The sequence below is a fragment of the Littorina saxatilis genome, linkage group LG13, assembly GCF_037325665.1.
Source record: "Littorina saxatilis isolate snail1 linkage group LG13, US_GU_Lsax_2.0, whole genome shotgun sequence".
Lineage (NCBI taxonomy): Eukaryota > Metazoa > Mollusca > Gastropoda > Littorinimorpha > Littorinidae > Littorina > Littorina saxatilis.
The window spans coordinates 15633677-15652345 of NC_090257.1; the positions used below are offsets into that span (position 1 = coordinate 15633677).

At 41.4% G+C, this 18669-nt stretch overlaps 1 protein-coding gene across 1 annotated transcript; it reads left to right on the top strand.

Moving 5' to 3' along the window:
* Nucleotides 1–2726: 2726 nt before the first annotated feature.
* On the top strand, nucleotides 2727–17342 carry LOC138983700 (organic cation/carnitine transporter 2-like). Its single transcript, XM_070357010.1, has 10 exons — nucleotides 2727–3504; nucleotides 5100–5416; nucleotides 5875–6107; nucleotides 11627–11815; nucleotides 12051–12287; nucleotides 12866–13000; nucleotides 13722–13804; nucleotides 14240–14354; nucleotides 14754–14826; nucleotides 15749–17342. The coding sequence occupies exons 1-10, from the start codon at nucleotides 2727–2729 to the stop codon at nucleotides 15947–15949; spliced, it is 2361 nt and encodes a 786-aa protein (XP_070213111.1). The 3' UTR covers nucleotides 15950–17342.
* The last annotated feature ends 1327 nt before the right edge of the window (nucleotides 17343–18669 follow it).

An 18669-nucleotide genomic window follows, 5' to 3' on the forward strand; every position in this document is an offset into this window, starting at 1 on the left:
TCAGACTTAAACACACACAATGTTTGCTTTGCAGCTGCTGCACGTTCAATTTACACGTGTGCACAATGTGTACGGTACTACACTTTATGTTTTACTACACAACTGCTCTATACGACGCTAACAGAAATTCGCAACAGATAGACTGCTATCTGTTTTCCCCCCATGATTGAACGTGCTAATAACCAACGTTTCGTGTTTTTCGACTGTTCATATCGTTTTTTGTTTAAAATGTATGAATCTGGTGTATACATGTCAAAATTTTTGCTTTCTGTCCATTGTGTTCTAAATGAGTTAGGCTTTAGTGATTTTTGGCACAATCAAACTATCGATAATGTAACGGATGGTGGTTATTTTAATACTTTCAAAGCACTGATGAAAAATAGGCTACAAGACCAATTTGTCCAAACCTGGCATTCAGAAATAAATAACAATGAGTTTTATTATAATTATAGAATGTATAAAGAGAATTTTGAGTTTGAAAAGTACTTGTCCATCCTGCCGGTTAATTTAGCAAACGCTGTTTTAAAATTTAGAACACTGAATCATAAATTGCCTATACAAAAAGGTAGGACTCTTGGTACTCCCAGACAAGACAGAATCTGTCACAAATGTTCATCAGGTGACCTTGGGGACGAGTTCCATTATATTTTTGTATGTCCTTTTTTTACCAATTATAGAAAACAGTTGTTACGGTGCTATTATTATGCCCGCCCCAATTCAGTTAAATTCAGAGAGCTTTTTTCCACTACAAAAAAGAGTTTATTGCTAAAACTCGCAAAGTTCATGACACTTGTCATGGACTGTTTGAGAAGCGAGTAAAATTTAATTATCTTTTAGCTTTATACTCCGTTATCTGTTTTGTGTTGCTTGTAATAGTATGTTTGTCCTTATGTTAACTCACCCATCTTCCCCCCCTCTCCCTTCCCCCCATTTCCCATAGTAAAGAAATGTATGTAATCACTTTGCACTTGTAGTGTTTTATTATTATTATTATTATTATTATTATTATTATTATTATTATTATTATTATTATTATTATTATTATTATTATTATTATTATTTAAGTTATTGAGACATCCCAGTGCACTAAGGGATTTATAGAGCAAATCGAGAAAATTCATTATTGAACGAAGCGCATAGCGCTGAGTTCAATAATTATTTTCGAGATTTGCTCTATAAATCCCTTAGTGCACTGGGATTGTTTCAATAACGATATTGTCAGTACCGCCATAGAAAAAAAGAAGATTCCAAGCGCACATTTTGCAACGCGCATTTGAATAGGCATAACTGTGTGGTCAGGTCGTGTACAGTAAAGATCTACTTTTGTGTGGGGTGTCTCAAGTGTGTCGTGCTTTCGTCACACGCATTTTAATTTCTGTTGGTAAATTCCAGTGTAGCGTTAATCTGAACAGTGATGATCTTTCAGAGAGACCTCATTTGAACTCGGAGAAAGGGCTGTGCTCTTCATTATTTGCGATTCGAAACCTCCAGTCGAGCTTCGACGGATTGACTGTGCGGAGTGACTCCCCTTGAATTGACTCGAAGCCGCGGGACTCGACGGTTCGCACATTTTCAAAACAAATGTGGCATATTTTCGTGTTGTATCTTCATTCATCGGGGAGTCTGATAATAAATATGAACGGTAAGAATGCTCTGAACCCTACACGTATTATATCCCCATCGTTTTTTCGTTCACATTTGCCCAACATGTTAATTTGCTGAGCGGGGTTTATGTCGTCTGCTAGGGCAATCAAACCACTGCATGCAGTCTGCACTGACTGAGTCTGCACGCACGAGGCACGCTGGTAATAAGTCTTATAATGGTAAGAACGTTCTGAACCCTACACGTTTTCGATTACGATTGTTCTTGCCTTGAAATAATAATTCGGAAACCATTCATTTACTGAACTGATGCAGTCGTATTTCAGTGTAGTCAGTGCGGCTATACGTATGACAGAGTCGATCGAGTCAGTCTTCCAAACTGGTCTAGCTGGTACGTTATCGGAATAACACTTGTGTTTTCTGCTAGCGGGTGGGAATTTTATATTAACTCATCATTTGGTAATGTGGATGATAAGCTACATGCCACTAACACGATGAGAAGAATGTATGCAAGTCGGCGAGAATTAGATGAAACCCAGCGGCTTCTATTTTTAGATCAGTGGCAGCCGCACTGTGGCACAGGCACATGCAATCTGTCAGAAAAAAAACCACTTCTGCTTTAATTGAGAAGTAGGGAATTTATGGTCATTTGGTATTGTGGAGAATATAAGCTACATGTCAGTAATTAATTCTGAGGATGAGAGCACAGTCTTGCTTAGGTAAAGGGCGTAAGAATACGCTCTGTGGAAAAGTTAGCGCACTCCAAGAGTGCGCTAACAGTTTTAGCGCATCGCCATTAGCCAATCAACTGGTTCACATCAGTCATGTGACACCAGTACTTACTGACAATTATTATTATTATTATTATTATTATTATTATTATTATTATTATTATTATTATTATTATTATTATTATTTATTATTATTATTGTTGAATTGTTTCTTGTATTGTTTTTGCTCTCCCTCACCCCTCAACTCCCTTTTCTCTACATAGTCTGATTTCTTTTTGTTTTAGTTCCTTTTATTTGGTGTTGAATGAAATGTGTTTTTATTGTGTTTTTTAATTTTCCATGTACCCTCACGGGGTTTTTATCGGAATAAAACTTGACTTGACTTGACTTAATATGGATTATCAACTTTTTGTTGATACAATCTCATTGCAGGACAAGAAGATGGGTAGCTGTCCTCCTGTTTTACCGCCTGAGGAATTAATAGCTGATACATGCGAAGCAAGCGGCAGCGTTGCACATCATCCCTACGTCATTGATGATGACGGTGACGCCATATTTAACCCTCGTGATGTCACTGAAGGTCCAGGAGGGACACTTAACACTGCTTTCGTTGTGGACCAAAGCGACGATTTTAACTGTGATGATGTCAGCAGGAATAAAGACTTGGCACAGCCGAAACTGAATCAGACCAAAAATGAACACATTGGGGTATCAAGACCAACACAGAATGTACCAAGCACCACCGAGGATGTACCAAGTACAATTGAGAATGTACCAAGCACCACCGAACATGTATCAAGTACAATTGAGAATGTACCAAGCACCACCGAGGATGTACCAAGTACAATTGAGAATGTACCAAGCACCACCGAGGATGTACCAAGTACAATTGAGAATGTACGAAGCACCACCGAGGATGTACCAAGTACAATTGAGAATGTACCAAGCACCACCGAGGATGTACCAAGTACAATTGAGAATGTACCAAGCACCACCGAGGATGTACCAAGTACAATTGAGAATGTACCAAGCACCACCGAACATGTATCAACAAAAACTCAGCATGTACCAAGTATCGCTGATAACAACGATAACAAAGTAACTAAGGAAGGAAGCCTGGCGCTAAATACCACTGGCACATCTGCAACTGAAACTGCCGACACAGGAAAGGGTGAGTTGTTTCTTTGCAATAACAATTTTCAAAAAAACACCTCGCCCAATCTTCAGATTGGAGATGTGTGTGTGTGTGTGTGTGTGTGTGTGTGTGTGTGTGTGTGTGTGTGTGTGTGTGTGTGTGTGTGCGTGCCTACGTGCGTGCGTGCGTAAGAACAGTGTGTGTGTGTGTGTGTGTGTGTGTGTGTGTGTGTTTGTATATGTGCGTGCGTGCGTGCGTGCCTTTTAGCGGGCGTGCTGGTGTATGCGTGTTCGTGTGTGCGTGTGTCTGTGTGTATGGGCGGCCGTACACATAATATGTGTGAGCATCTGTGTATTATGAGCGTTGGTGGTTACCCTCGCCCTTACAAACGGGTTTTTTTTCTTCTTTTTCCCCCCCTTTTCTCTGTTTTTACTTAACTTTTTCTCCTTTCGCCATTTTTTGTGGGGTGTAAAGAGAGGCACAGTCGGTCATGAACCAACTTCTCACTCCTAAGGTCAACACCTGAAATGTCAGAGAAAGATGACCCCAGACGGTTGAGCGTCTTCACAGGCTTTTAACATTTTTTCAACATGTCAGTCGCGTTCATCTTTTAGTCTTTAGTAATAAGTTATGCTGTGCTTTTTCAGGCAGTAACTGTGAGGTCAACCAGCCGTCGTTTGTGGTTGATAGGTGAGCGTCTTGTCGCGAAAGATAAAGTGTAGGTGTTAAGCAGACTGAAAATGACACATCATTTGCTCGAATTCTTCACTGCGCCTCTGGCCAAAGGCATATGACCCGCCCCGAAAAGCTGTCTCAAATCGCCCCGTTTTATTATGATCGTAAAGGGGTGAACGGACATGTCTTTAAGTAAAGTTACCCTACCCGCTTATAAAGTCTGTTCGTGTGTATAATTTAGTGCTTGTTTTCTCGTTTGTTTGTTTGTCTGTGAATATGCTGTTTTGCTCATGTGTACATACAATTACGGTTTAACTGAAGCATTATTTGCATCTGTGTTTTAGTTTTAGTAAGGACAGTTTACTGTGCCGAAAACCTCCATCCATATATTTAAAGGATCCATTAATCAATCGGAAATTGCACACAGCCCCGTTTTGGGGGTTTGGAACAATTATCCAAACACTCGTATTTGAACGTTCCCTTAATTCCAGCCTTACTTAATTGATTAGCATAGTTTGGAGTGTTGCAGGTGCATATCATTAACGGTACCGTGGATTTTTCTTTGATTTCTTCACAGCAAATGTGTCATAACCCGTCAGATATGTGCTGTAGCCTTCGAGGGCAACGTAATAATCCCTGTTTTGGCCGTCCAGTAAAGCCATTCAATTTCTGAATAATAAAAAATAACGGTGGACATACTTCTTAACAACAATCCATGTCCAAAATGGGTATAAAGGTCGTACGTTCTCCAGCAAGCAATCCCTTCGCCAAATCGGGTTGAAACTTCTCGGACACTTCCAAACTGCAGATGCAAGCAACATTTGTATAGTTTAATTGATGAACAAAAACGGTTAGTTCCTATCTGAACTCTCTTCTTGTTGTTTCCATCCTTGATTTCCAAACCTTAGCAATCTATCTGCTTTCAATTCATTCAGCTTCTGCTTATTATTCATCAGATGAGTTCCAGACGTTGGAGGACGTGATAGGACAACTGGGGGGCTTTGGCTGCTATCAGTTCTGCCTCCTGACACTGATGTTCGGCGCCAAGATGACAGTCTCCTACAGCGTTCTCCTCATGGCCTTCGCCGCCGCCACGCCTGACTGGTGGTGCCAGATCGTCAACGACGACGACGAAACTAGTGTTGGTGTTGGGGCGTGGAGTGATGGAGGTGGCAATGGTACTGAAAATGCTTTGAAGCAACAGTGCGTTGTGAACGGAACGCAGTGTGAGGATTTTAGGTTTTCCGATTCCCCACGTACGATTGTCAGTGAGGTAGGTGTGTTTGTACGATACGTGAACAAAAGCATATTGAAAATGTCTTTGTTTTGACTTTTCGACTGTCCTCGTGGTTTAAGTCTTTCAGCTCTTTCAAAGGCACATTCCTTCTCGTGAAAACTGTTTGGCCCACAGTTTCAGATCTGACCAGGCTTATGGGATAAGACCATCCCTCCATTTGGTCAAATACCAAAAATCAACACCCAGGTTGTGTCCCGTTCACATTGGGATTATTTTTAATAGGAATTTTGTAAATGCAACTAGGGCAGTGGTTTTAAAATAACCCCCCAAAAAACTCAACTGATCAGTGGTTGCAGTCAGGGATGGTGTTGATTTTTGGTATGTGACCAAATGAAAGGATGGCCTTATTCCATACAAAAGCCTGGCCAGATCCGAGATGGTGAGTCGACCTGTTTTTACGGGAAGGAGTGTGACTTTAACATTGTTTTTGGCAGTGGGACCTAGTGTGCGACCAGAGTTGGATGATCAGCACCACAACTTCCGTACAAATGGTCGGACTACTTGTCGGAGCGGCAGGAGCCGGGCAGTTAGCAGACCTGTGGGGGCTCAAGAATACAGTTTTCTTCACGCTGCTGGTGCAAGCGGTGTTTTCACTGGCCGCAGGCTTCGCCACAAAATCGGAGATTTTCATTGGTTGTCGCTTCTTCGTTGGACTGGGTTCCGGTGGGTAGGTGCAAGCGATCCAACATATAAATCGTTAAAAATACGTCCCTCACAGAAAAAGTCTTTGCTTCAAACTTATCGAAAGACAGACAGACAGACAGACAGACAGACGAATGCGGAACACGCACACGAGGTACAAGCCAGAAGAAATTCTATATTGTTTCGTTAGATTGTCAGGAGTACGAATTCCGACATATCTGTTCGTTGCATTCTGTTCCTTTTATCAAGATATCTGTCCTCAGACAAAATGTATAGAGCAACTGTAAGTTTCTGCTTAGTTTGAGTGTAAGATTCTTTATTTGGTTAATTTGTTCACAGAGTGGTTAATAGCATGCAGATTAATAGAATCTATGGCGTCCTAGGCCATGAAAGACTCAAATGTGTCTTTGAGTGTCTCCCTTTTCTGTGCCCGTATGCTTATGGGGGAAGTTCGCGAAAACTCCCGAAGTTTTGAGTGACATCGGAAGAACTTGCCTCACTTTCGTATGCATGGGCCGGAAGAAGGGCTTACTTTGAAGCAAAGCGAGGAAGTAATTCATGGTAGTTTGCGACAACTTCCTACGTTTTGAGCGACATCGGAAGTACATCCTCAATTTCGCATGCATGGGACGGAAAAAGTGCTTACTTTTGAAGCAAGCGAGGAAGTAAGTGAGGGTAATTGTACTACAGCGAAACCCAGGAGTAAACACGCTGCTTCCAAAGTTTCTCAGTGCAAAATAGCAGGGCTTTTCTTCTGTTTTTCATATAAAAAACGCTGGCGCTGGACCCGAGTACTCTTCAGATTGGCTCGCTCCCCCAGTATGAAAGTTTTTGTCTTGTGCACGTGGATTAAAAAAAAAAAAAAAATATTTATTTTACACAATTAAAAAAAATATTAGAGTAAAATAAAACATTAAGAAGTTCATAATAAACAATAGTAAACAAGAATTTAAAAAAAAAATTTAAAAAAATAGACCGCCCATGCCGGGAATCGATCCCGAATCACTTTGGCCATAGGCGGACGTCATTCGCACCAGCTAGCTGGCTGTTCCATTAGCTGCACGGCAGTTGTACTCCCACCGCCAAACCTCCACCCGTTAAGAGTCGATTTTGTGGAATATTTCGCATTTAGGTCCCAGGTAACATTATGAAGTTTTAATACGATCAATCAGACTTATTATCAAGTTAGTGTATCAACTTTTGAACGAACTGCGCCCAGTTAATAATAAGCAATAAGCTGTTAAGTCGAGACGAACAGACAGACAGACACACAATTAAAGTCTGCAGGACCCTAGTACTGCGTACTCGGGGATAAAACCGATCTGACGCAAATGAAAATCCCAAAGAGAGAAAATAGAAAGAAAAGTCGTATCTCGTGCGTGCATTTCGTGTAAATGTCCCTGAGTACAAACCTGAGTTGCCAGCTTTGACTTTTGTTCGTTCTGGGTCACTGGCCACCACTCTTAAAATTTCATCCCCGCTTATAGGAGGGGGTGTTTCTATGTAAATGGGCGTCTTTGTGTGCATGTGTGAGTGTGTGTTTGTGTGAGAGTGTGCGTGTGCGTGTGTGTGTGTGTGTGTGTGTGTGTGTGTGTGCGTGCGTGCGTGCGTGTGTAGGTGTGCGTCTGTTCATTCATTCATTCGTTTGCAGTGCACGCGCGCACATGTGTGAGGGGTGGGGGGGAGGGTGTGTGCTTGTGTGTGTGTGTGTGTGTGTGTGTGTGTGTGTGTGTGTGTGCGTGTGCGTGCGTGTGCGTGTGTGTGAAAGTGTTTGTATGTATTTGTGTGAGTGCCTGCCTGCCTGCCTGTGCGTGTGTTTGGGGGGTGGGGTGTGTGTGTGTGTGTGTGTGTTCGACGGTGTGTGTGTGTGTGTGTGTGTGTGTGTGTGCACCCCCACCCCCCCACCCCCCCACCCCACTATTATGAGCTGATTATTTGCGCCTCGATATTTTATTTATTTTCTTACGTTTTATGTTGTTTGTTGTGATTCACCACACCCGAGTTTCTCGAAATTGAGATAATAAAGTGTTCTAGTCTAACACACATGCACACACCCCCTCCTATAAGCGTAGGATAAACAAATCCAATCTTGACTTTCAACTTTACATAAACATACATCCTGTTCACAATTAACGAGGACAAACATTATTTACTAAATCCTAAGTACAACAATTTATGTTTTGTAAAAATTTGGACACACATTTTCCCAATTAATATGAAAGTTACTGAACTTATCTTCTTTTCACTACACCTTATATCTTGATTCCCCAAAAAACTTGAGTTCTGCCTTTTTAAATTGACCAGTAGCCCAAAACTTTCGCTCTAACCAAACAAAAACAAGTCGCGTAAGGCGAAAATACAACATTTAGTCAAGTAGCTGTCGAACTCACAGAATGAAACTGAGCGCAATGCAACGCAGCAAGACCCGCACGGCAAAGGCAGTGAAATTGACAGGAAGAGCGGGGTAGTACTTGCGCTGAGAAGGATAGCACGCTTTTCTGTACCTCTCTTTGTTTTAACTTTCTGAGCGTGTTTTTAATCCAAACATATCATATCTATATGTTTTTGGAATCAGGAACCAACAAGGAATAAGATGAAAGTGTTTTTAAATTGATTTCAAAAATTTAATTTTGATAATAATTTTTATATATTTAATTTTCAGAGCTTGTTTTTAATCCAAATATAACATATTTATATGTTTTTGGAATCAGCAAATAATGGAGAATAAGATGAACGTAAATTTGGATCGTTTTAGAAAAAAATATTTTTTTTTACAATTTTCAGATTTTTAATGACCAAAGTCATTAATTAATTTTTAAGCCACCAAGCTGAAATGCAATATCGAAGTCCGGGCTTTGTCGAAGACTACTGACCAAAATTTCAACCAATTTGGTTGAAAAATGAGAGCGTGACAGTGCCGCCTCAACTTTCACGAAAAGCCGGATATGACGTCATCAAAGACATTTATCAAAAAAAGGAAAAAAAGTTCGGGGATATCATACCCAGGAACTCTCATGTCAAATTTCATAAAGATCGGTCCAGTAGTTTGGTCTGAATCGCTCTACACGCACGCACACACGCACGCACACACGCACACACGCACACACACACATACACCACGACCCTCGTTTCGATTCCCCCTCGATGTTAAAACATTTAGTCAAAACTTGACTAAATGTAAAAAGAGGTTTAACATAACCGACTTCGCTACCACATAAAAAAAAGTGTTATTCTCCCCAACATTCTGGTCAACAAAATCAATATTACAAAGTCATTCAATTCCAAGACAATCATCACAGCTTTGAACAGACCATTTCGTTCAACCAGTCAAAAACAACAACTATAGTAAAAGCTACAGCGCGATCAACGTTCGCCCATTTACGAACTCGCGATGAGATTTGTTTCTTCTGGTCGCCAAGCCTACCGTTTACAAACGCATGCGCAATAATTGGGATTCCCCCAATTTCCTCGACCTTGATCCCAGGACTCTCGAAGCCACTACTTTGGCGTTCAAGTTAGCTCGTGCATACCAAAAAGCTGGCAACTTTGCTTCCAAAGTTCCCACTTTCAAAGTTAATTTCATCATTTATACGACGATATCGCATCTTAAAGCTTACCCATCTAAAAGAAACACCCAACGCACGCTACAATTGCCTGACATTCTGGTTTTAAAGGCAGCTCATTAGGAAATGAGCTCAGACACAATATTGAAGACGTGAAATGCGTCAATCGAGCAACTGTCGTAACTTGGCTACAATGAGACGGTCGGCTACCTTGCACCATAGACACGAACTGTGACATTCTTGTTTAATTTAGGTGAAAAGCTTGAAACAGAGGGGCTTAAAACTTATCATTTACTGACCGAAAAAACCGTGCTCGAGTCATTCGGCGAAGGTGTTGAGCTTTCAAACTACCACGACTGAATAACTGATAACACATCTTTGCATAGTGCTTTTTCTAGACGAGTAGCATAGTGCAGTGGTTACGGATTCGGAATTTCAATCCGACGCTCTGGGTTCAAGTGCCGCTGCATGTGAGCTACACATTTTTTTTATTTTTTTTTTAATTAACCTTTTTCTTCATAGACCTCAATTGCATTCAGACTGCAACAACCGGTTTTTGCCTCTGTGTTAATTTTTTTTAAACGCGTAAAGCAACTGTCCTATGCTTTCAAAAAAAAATCGAATCTTGACTTTTAACTGTACATAACCATGCATCGCCATCGTAATCAAAAATTAACGAGGGAAAACAAATTAAAACACCGATGAACAGTATTGTCTTTTCTAAACTTGTTGACAGACATTTCCCCAATAAATAAGGAACAAGTCACTAAACTTAGTTATTTACGGTCTACTGCATAATGTTCTTCCTTTTAAACTTTACCAGTAACCCAAAGTTTCTCTATAACCAATCTATGTTTGTCCAACAGTTTTGCCGATATAAAATTATTAAACACAAGTTCAACATACAGTAATTGTTGTACATATTGTGAGAACGAAATTGATTATACTTATTTTTATTTTTTTTTGGTACCCCAACATTATGTTCACTTGGAAATGCGTTGAGGATAAAGTGATTTGTAAATATAATATGATTATTAACAATTACCGAAAAGGAAGTTTTTTTTGGGCGTGTTTAAAATACATTTAGAAATAGTATTGTTAACGATATAGGTACATTTAAAGTAGAAAAATTAATATCAAAAGCAGAATAACAGAAAAGAAAAAAATCAATGAGGAGGGATACTCCCCGCAAAAAAAAAAAAAAGAAGTTCAACATAATCATTTACTCTTCTCCTAACATTCAAGCCAACAAAGTCATTTGTGACCCTCCACCACGGAATGAGTCACATGTCACCTTTGCATGATTTTCATATTTTTACATTTTCCTAAAGAGTTTGTTATGCTCTATCCAGTGGTGAAAACCGTTTTAGAAAAGAGCGAAAACTGTTTGAGTTATAAGCCTGTGACTAAGGTGACGCTCACACTGTTACTAGACACTCACCGGACTTATATTAAGCCTAGTGCAGAACCGCGCGAGGTGACATGCGACTCATTTCGTGGTGGAGGGTCACATTTGTCATAGGCAGTCATTCGATTCCAAGACAATCATCACAGGTTTGAACCGACCCTTTCGTTTAACCATTCAAAAACCAACAGCAATAACGCTGTTAGTACTACAGCGCGCTCAACGTTCGCCTTTTTGAACTCGCGATGAGATTTGTTTCTTCTGGTGGCAAGCTTACCGTTAACAAACGCATGCGTACTAGTTAGGATTCCCCCAATTTTCGCGACCTTGACCGAATACTCTCGAAGTCACCACTCCGGCGTTCATGCATAGTGAACAGTTGGAAAGTTAAACTTCGGGAGTTCCCACTCTCGAAAGAGGCCTCTACTTCCAGTGTTGCTGACTTCCTCCTCATGCATACGGGCCCTGGACTTGGACCACTGTGAAAAATCGTCCAAGCTTATTTTCATAATTTAGAATGCAACAGACTCGGTACAATTCTTATACACAACAATCATTTTCACACATTTGTGGCAGGTTTGTCGTGGCTTATTTCCCCCTACCAATGGAGTTCCTGAGTCCCCGATGGCGCAGTGTACAAGGCGCAATTCCCACGTGGTCGTTTGGTATTGGAATCCTCTCATTGGTGGCCTGGATTTCACGTGACTGGAGATGGCTCAACTGGATTGGTGCAGCTTTCAGTGGAGCGTTTCTATTTGCATATCCGTGAGTAGGGGATACTGGAATGAGTTTTGCTTCTTAAATGTAATTGGTACAGATAAGCGTCAGCCAGACGTAAAATTTAAAGATTGGTTGGTTGGTTGTTGATTTTTCTTTATGTGTCCTCGGTAACAGATGCTCTTATTCTAAGAAAAAGCCTAGGTAGATATATAGATATGTGTGCCGGTGGTGTATATGGCTGCTTACAGGAGAATGACGTCAAGCTGTCACGTCCATGCAGGTTCACACCGGAGAGCGTTCGCTGGCTGATCCTACACAACCGGATCGACGAGGCTGAAAAGGTCATCCAAAAGGTCGTATCCGTGAACAGGAAGAAGATGCCTGACCTTGAGGTCATCCGCAAGGTGGCGCTGCGAGAGATAGAGAGCAAGAAGAAAATAGGGCGCAGATACACCTACGTGGATCTCCTCAAAGGACGGAGTCTGATCAGAGTTACTCTTTGTTTCAATTTCACCTGGTAAATAGCTTTGTCCGAGGGGGTGGGAGAAGTTTGTTGGGGGGGGGGGGGGGGGAGGGGGGAAGTGTCGGGGAAGTGGAAGGGGGGAGGGAATGGGGTGTGTGGAGGGATTGCACGGGGGAGTGAGTGGTCTTCGAATATGGATGTGTGCTTGGACCGGGGGAGTGTTTGTGTGTGTTCTTGTAAGTGTATGCGTGTGTATGTATGTGTGCGTGTGTATGTGTGTGTGTGCGTGTGCGTGTGCGTGTGTGTGTGTGTGTGTGGGTGGGGGTGGGGGGGTGTGTGACGGTGTGTGGGTGTGACGGTGTAAATGTGTGTGTGTGCTTGTCGGAGGGAGAATGTTGTGTTGGATGAGGGAAGCGAAGAAAGATCAGAAATATTCAAGTTTGAATGCACACATAAAACTATAATTCAAGATTTAATGCATCTGTGGAGTGTAATTACTTCAGATTTGTTTGTGAACGGAAACTTATACAATCCAGGGGTTTTATTTGAGGAAATTAAAAAAAAAATTAAAATAATTATCGGTATTAACGCTTTTGTTCCCACAGAATCTCTGATAAGTTTTATCCATGCAGGTTTTCTTGCGGGCTGGTGTACTACGTACTGTCGTTCGGCGCAGAACAGCTCTCGGGCAGCCTGTATCTCAATGTGTTTCTCCTCACTGTGGTTGAAATCCCAGCAATGCTGCTTACCACTGTACTCAACAACAGGTAGGGCAAATATGTGACCCTCCACCACGGTATGAGTCGCATGTCACCTTTGCGTGATTTTTATATTTTTACATTTTTGCAAAGAGGGGTGAAAACAGTTTTAGAAAAGAGCGAAAACTTTTCGAGTTATAAGCTTGTGACTAAGGTGATTCTCACACTGATACCGGACACCCCTCGTACTTATATTAGGCCTAGCGCAGAACCCCGCAGGGTGACGTCCGACTCATTCCGTGGTGGAGGGTCACATATGGCATTGTTCCAGTGACTTTTATACCAGGAATTTCTAAAACTTATCCAACACCAAAATAAACACATGTTTTGCCAATCATAAAAAAACATTTGTTTTCATGTTACGTATAACTCTTAAATGTTTTCATTCACTTTATCACAATATCTGTGCCATGTTTTGAAGTCTGTATGTTTTTATTACAGCGGCTATATTAATGATATATGACACCGTTACATGCATAGCCTTGTGAACAAATACCTACTACTGATATGACGAAGTCATCAAGACAAAAAATAATTCCGAAATGTCTTTTTAGAAGAAGAAGTGACAACATTTTTATATGACGCTATTATTCGCATTATGTCGTTTTCTAGCATTTTCCTTCCCTTTTGACGTCAGAGATTTCCATTTAGAAGAACTGGTAAGAAGAGAGGTCCTGTTCGTTTAGTCGATGTCGTTTGTCATTAATCGGTCTACCGTGTTGTATTTCAGGTTAGGTCGTCGCTGGACGAGTTTTCTCTTCTTCATGATTTCTTGCGTCACAGCCGTCCTTGTCGTCATCGTCTCATACGTCAGTAAGTGTAGCACGTGCGGTTTGCCAAGGAGTAAGGCATTGTTTCGTTCGATCACTCAACTGTGTGGATTCCATATTTTAAATCACCAATGCAAAGGAAGACAAAACAAGACTGGGCAAGACAAGGCAACATTATTCTAGAAGAGGAGTCAAACCTGCATCATTTCTCAACATTACACACACACATAAACCACAAGAAAATAACCGTAGTTTCCGGACGATGAGTCGATGAAGCTTTTCCTTTAATTCTGACCACCGCGTCTTATATTATTTTTGCTTGCGCCTGATTCGTGACTAAGTTGGATCACCTTGCTTTGAAGGGGCGAGGTGTTTAAACAAACAAAAAATAACAAAAATAACCCCCCTTCAATTTCAGATCTCCCCCTGGTAAGTCTCTGAAGCTCTCTGGTTGTAACATGTAATTTGTTTGTGACAGAGCCGGACCGCGGGCCAGCGGTCAGCGGGTTGGTGTTGCTGTGTAAAGTGGGACTGGGGGCCGCCTGGCCCTGCATGCAGGTCTTTGCCACTGAGAGCTTCCCCACTGTGCTCAGGTATTGTTGTTGTTGTTGTTGTTGTTGTTGCTCAGGTGTTGTTGTTGTTGTTGTTGTTTGTGTGTGAGTGTGTGTGTGTGTGTGTGTGTGTGTGTGTGTGTTTGTGCGTGCGTGGGTGCCTGCGTGCGTCCGTGTGTATGTGCGTGCGTGCGTGCGTACATGCGTGTTGGTGCGTGTTTGTGTGCGTGCGTGAATGCGTGTGTGTGTGTATGTGTATGCTATAGCTAGTGCGCGCGCGCGCGTGTGTGTGTGTTTGTGTATGAGTGTGTCTGTGCGTGTGAATGCCGGTGTGTGTGTGTGTGTGCATGCGTGCGTGTGCGTACGTGTGTGTGTGTGTGTGTGTGTGTGTGTGTGTGTGTTTGTCTTTTATTGACACAGACCTGTGAGTGTTTGTTGCAGGAGTGTTGGCTACGGAAGTTGCAACGTGTCTAGTCGTCTGGGTGGCATCATCGCTCCATACCTCGTGCTCCTCGTACGCAAACACATTGTCCATCCGATTGTACAAACAAACAAACAAACAAACAAACAAACTTACTAACTACTTTACTACCGACCTTCTTACCTACCTATCTTTCTACCCAACTAACTACCTGACTTATTGACTGACTGGCTGGCTGGCTGACTGACTGACTGACTGAGTAGCAAACTAACTAAATAATTAACTAGCGAACTAACATAAACTTGGCCAAAACATTATTGCAACAAATTTCGAACCCAAATTTAAGCATTAATTTTCGTGACATTTCATTAAACCTGTATATCTTTTTGCCGTTTTTGTCTGGTCGATTTTGAGGGTATCTTTATTTGAGCGGCGGTCACGTGATCCCTGTAAAAGAAATCTTTAATCCAAAAAGTGATCCTGATAGTTAAGTGAACGGCCTTAACTGGCGTATACAGGTTTAATGAAATGACACGGGAATTAATGCTTTAATTTGGGTTCGAAATTTGTTGCGATAATTTTTGGGCCAAGTTTATGAACAATCTCAAACTCTTTCAAAAAACCTTGTCCCGGAATTTTTGGAAATGAAACCAAATGTCGGTTTGTATTTTATCTGTGTAAAACACTTTAAGTATGCATAACTCTTTAACGTTATTTTGGGGGTAAATATTGCACTGGTACACCAAATGACCGATCGAACTCACCTAAAACTCTTTTGTTGAGCTATTGACAAAACAACAGTAAACGTACAAGTTTCAACTGTTGTTGTTGTTGTTGTTGTTGTTGTTGTTGTTGTTGTTGTTGTTGTTGTTGTTGTTGTTCTTCTTCTTCTTCTTCTTCTTCTTCTTTTTCTTGTTCTTCTTCTTGTTCTTCTTCTTGTTCTTCTTCTTCATCCTCTCCTTCTTTTTCTCATTGTTTGATTCAGGAAACTGAGACTACTTTACTTGTTTGACAGGGCACTACCCACTTTGGACTTGTATACGTCATAGTCTCTGTCATCATGGGAGCGAGTGCGGTGGTCTCCCTTCTGTGTCCTGAAACCAAGGGGAGAGCGCTCAGCGACACTATAGCTGAGTTCCTTGCGCAACAGGAAACACGTGACTTGATGGACGATAAAGTTGTCACTGCACAAAGCAAACAAAACTCACAGACATAAAATCAGCAGAGTTGTTGAATGATGAAATCGTACTGACAGCTGTAAAAAAAAGTAAGTTTACTCTGAGAAACGGTGACATACAAGATTAGTCTCCCAAATCCCGGGCAGCTGTCGCAAGCTACCAAACTTGACATGCCCTGACGACCGTCAAAATGTTTATGACCGAAGCAAAATTTGGATGAACGTTATAATTTTGACTCTCAAACTCGATCATTCCACAAACCTGGTTCATATGTTCAAGGCCGAAGGGACGTAACTAAATGTGGCATCCTGTTGTAGGAGAGACGGTGAATGATACGGTATGTCTAGTTATGGTATATTGCCAGTTTTGGTTCATGCTTGCATATCATGCTATATATCGCAAAAATGTACATTTCTCTGAATACTCGCTTTCCGCTGAATGTTTTTGTTGTTGTCACAACTTGATTTTGAATGAAGTGAGACGTCTTCTTTTTATGAACGATGTAAATAGCTGTGTGATATCACACATGAACAAGTACGATGCAATACAAATATATGTTTCCAACGCGACAGAAAGTGAATATACTTATACAGCCGCACTCGCCTAAACGAAACACGCTTAAGCAAAAAACTCGGATATCAGAAACCAAAACCAATTCCCCGCCAGACCCCCCTCTTTGTAAGACTATTTCTAATTCGGATAAGCCAAACTCTGTCAAAAAATAGTTAACTCAAACACGGACATCTCAAACGTGATTTTGACAGATAAGCCAAACTCTAAACACTGTCGGAGAGACATTTTTTTTTAAATTTTTGCTTGAAAAACAGGTCAGGAAGATAAACATATTTCGTCACGGCTATAATTATCCAACGGAAACGAACACGTCACCTGTTTTTGAGTATGCGGGGAAACTGATGACGTGTGCCGCAATCATCTTCTTGCCAACACTTTCAGACCTAATTCTTGGGGGTCCGACGTTGAAATCCTTGCGGCTGCCAGCATGTTCCAAACAACTGTTGCAGTGTTCAAAAACGAGTGGCTCTCATACAAACCTCTTTTTCTAATCGAAGGAAGAGATCTTTGTGAAGAGCAAATCTACCTGAGGAATGTATGTGCTCATTTTGAGCGAGTAGTGAAGATCAAACCACAATAAACATGCAGCGAAACAAAACATGTGCCTACAATCTATGTTTACGGAGATTTGATCTTGATTTATGACCACAGAGACAAATTGTCTAATTTTGTTTCTTTTCTTTCTTTAATGGAGAGGGTTTCATTAAACATAACATTTATTATGATTTACTTGGAATCCTTTTAACAAAAGCGTAGTTGCTTGTGGAATCTTTGGTTTTGTTTCTGCCAGATGTGTCACTGTTTTCACCATTTATTATTACAGTTGGCTTTGAGGTATTAATAAAGCCCCACTGAAGAAAGCATTTGTAACGTGTCACTGTTTTTATCTTATTCATTTAAACACACACTCACACACACACACACACACCACGCACAGAGAGAGAGAGAGAGAGAGAGAGAGAGAGAGAGAGAGAGAGAGAGAGAGAGAGAGAGAGAGAGAGAGCTAGAGAGAGTGAATTTACAACTTATTCTGAAAAAAAACTCGCTTAAGCCGAACTGCAGGGTAATTTCTCGGGAAAGGTTTGGCTTATCCGAACTCGGATATGCACAAATTCGGATAAGCGAAACGATTTTTTATTCCCCGGGCGAGTTCGGCTTAAGCGTGTTTGACTGTATGTCTTTCTCATTCTGTCGTGCGTGTGTTTATGTGTGTGTGTGTGTGTGTGCGTGTGTGTGTGTGTTTTTGTGTGTATGTATTTGTCTGTGTATGTGTGTTTGTGTGTGTGTATGCCCGTGTGTGTGTGTGTGTGTATACGATCGTACCGGACTGCCTAGCCCATCGACAGGGCAACATATTGTTTGAGCCGATTCTGTTTGGTTGGTTCTTTGTTTGAAGGTTTTTTTTCTCTTTTTTTTCTTTTGCTAAACGCCCAGCCGACCACGAAGGGCCATATCAGGGCGGTGCTGCTTTGACATATAACGTGCGCCACACACAAGACAGAAGTCGCAGCACAGGCTTCATGTCTCACCCAGTCACATTATTCTGACACCGGACCAACCAGTCCTAGCACTAACCCCATAATGCCAGACGCCAGGCGGAGCAGCCACTAGATTGCCAATTTTAAAGTCTTAGGTATGACCCGGCCGGGGTTCGAACCCACGACCTCCCGATCACGGGGCGGACGCCTTACCACTAGGCCAACCGTGCCGGTCCTGTTTGAAGGTTTGTTTGTTTGTCTTTTTAGCTTATTCATGCTGAAGTAGACACTCGTTATCTTGGACGAATACCAAGCTCACCAACGAACCATTCAACAACAACAACTAAACAAAAACAATGAAACAAACAAAACAGGCAAACAACCAAAAAAATGAATAAAAAATCAAACAATCAAACAATAACAATAGTCACACCTCACGACCACCAGCACACACATTCTCCATCGTCCACCCCTCAACAAACCTTCTTCTTCCAAATACTCATAATGACAAACCTCCAGGGCATTGTTATCTGCATTTAATCATGTCAATACAAGTGTTATAGTAGTTAGTTCAGTTTCTCGTTGAAGTGATTTATATTATCTGTACAATGACCGCAAACAGCCGGTTAAGTACAATGCCATTGGAACTGAGTTCACAATCATGTGATAGATACGCGACTGGGACTAAACGATATTCTTTCGACTTT

Coding starts and splice junctions, on each gene's coding strand:
- LOC138983700 (XM_070357010.1), top strand. CDS start 2,727: ATGGATTATCAACTTTTTGTTGATACAATCTCATTGCAGGACAAGAAG. Junction 5,417..5,874: donor CACGTACGATTGTCAGTGAG/GTAGGTGTGTTT, acceptor TGTTTTTGGCAG/TGGGACCTAGTGTGCGACCA. Junction 13,805..14,239: donor CGTCATCGTCTCATACGTCA/GTAAGTGTAGCA, acceptor TGTTTGTGACAG/AGCCGGACCGCGGGCCAGCG.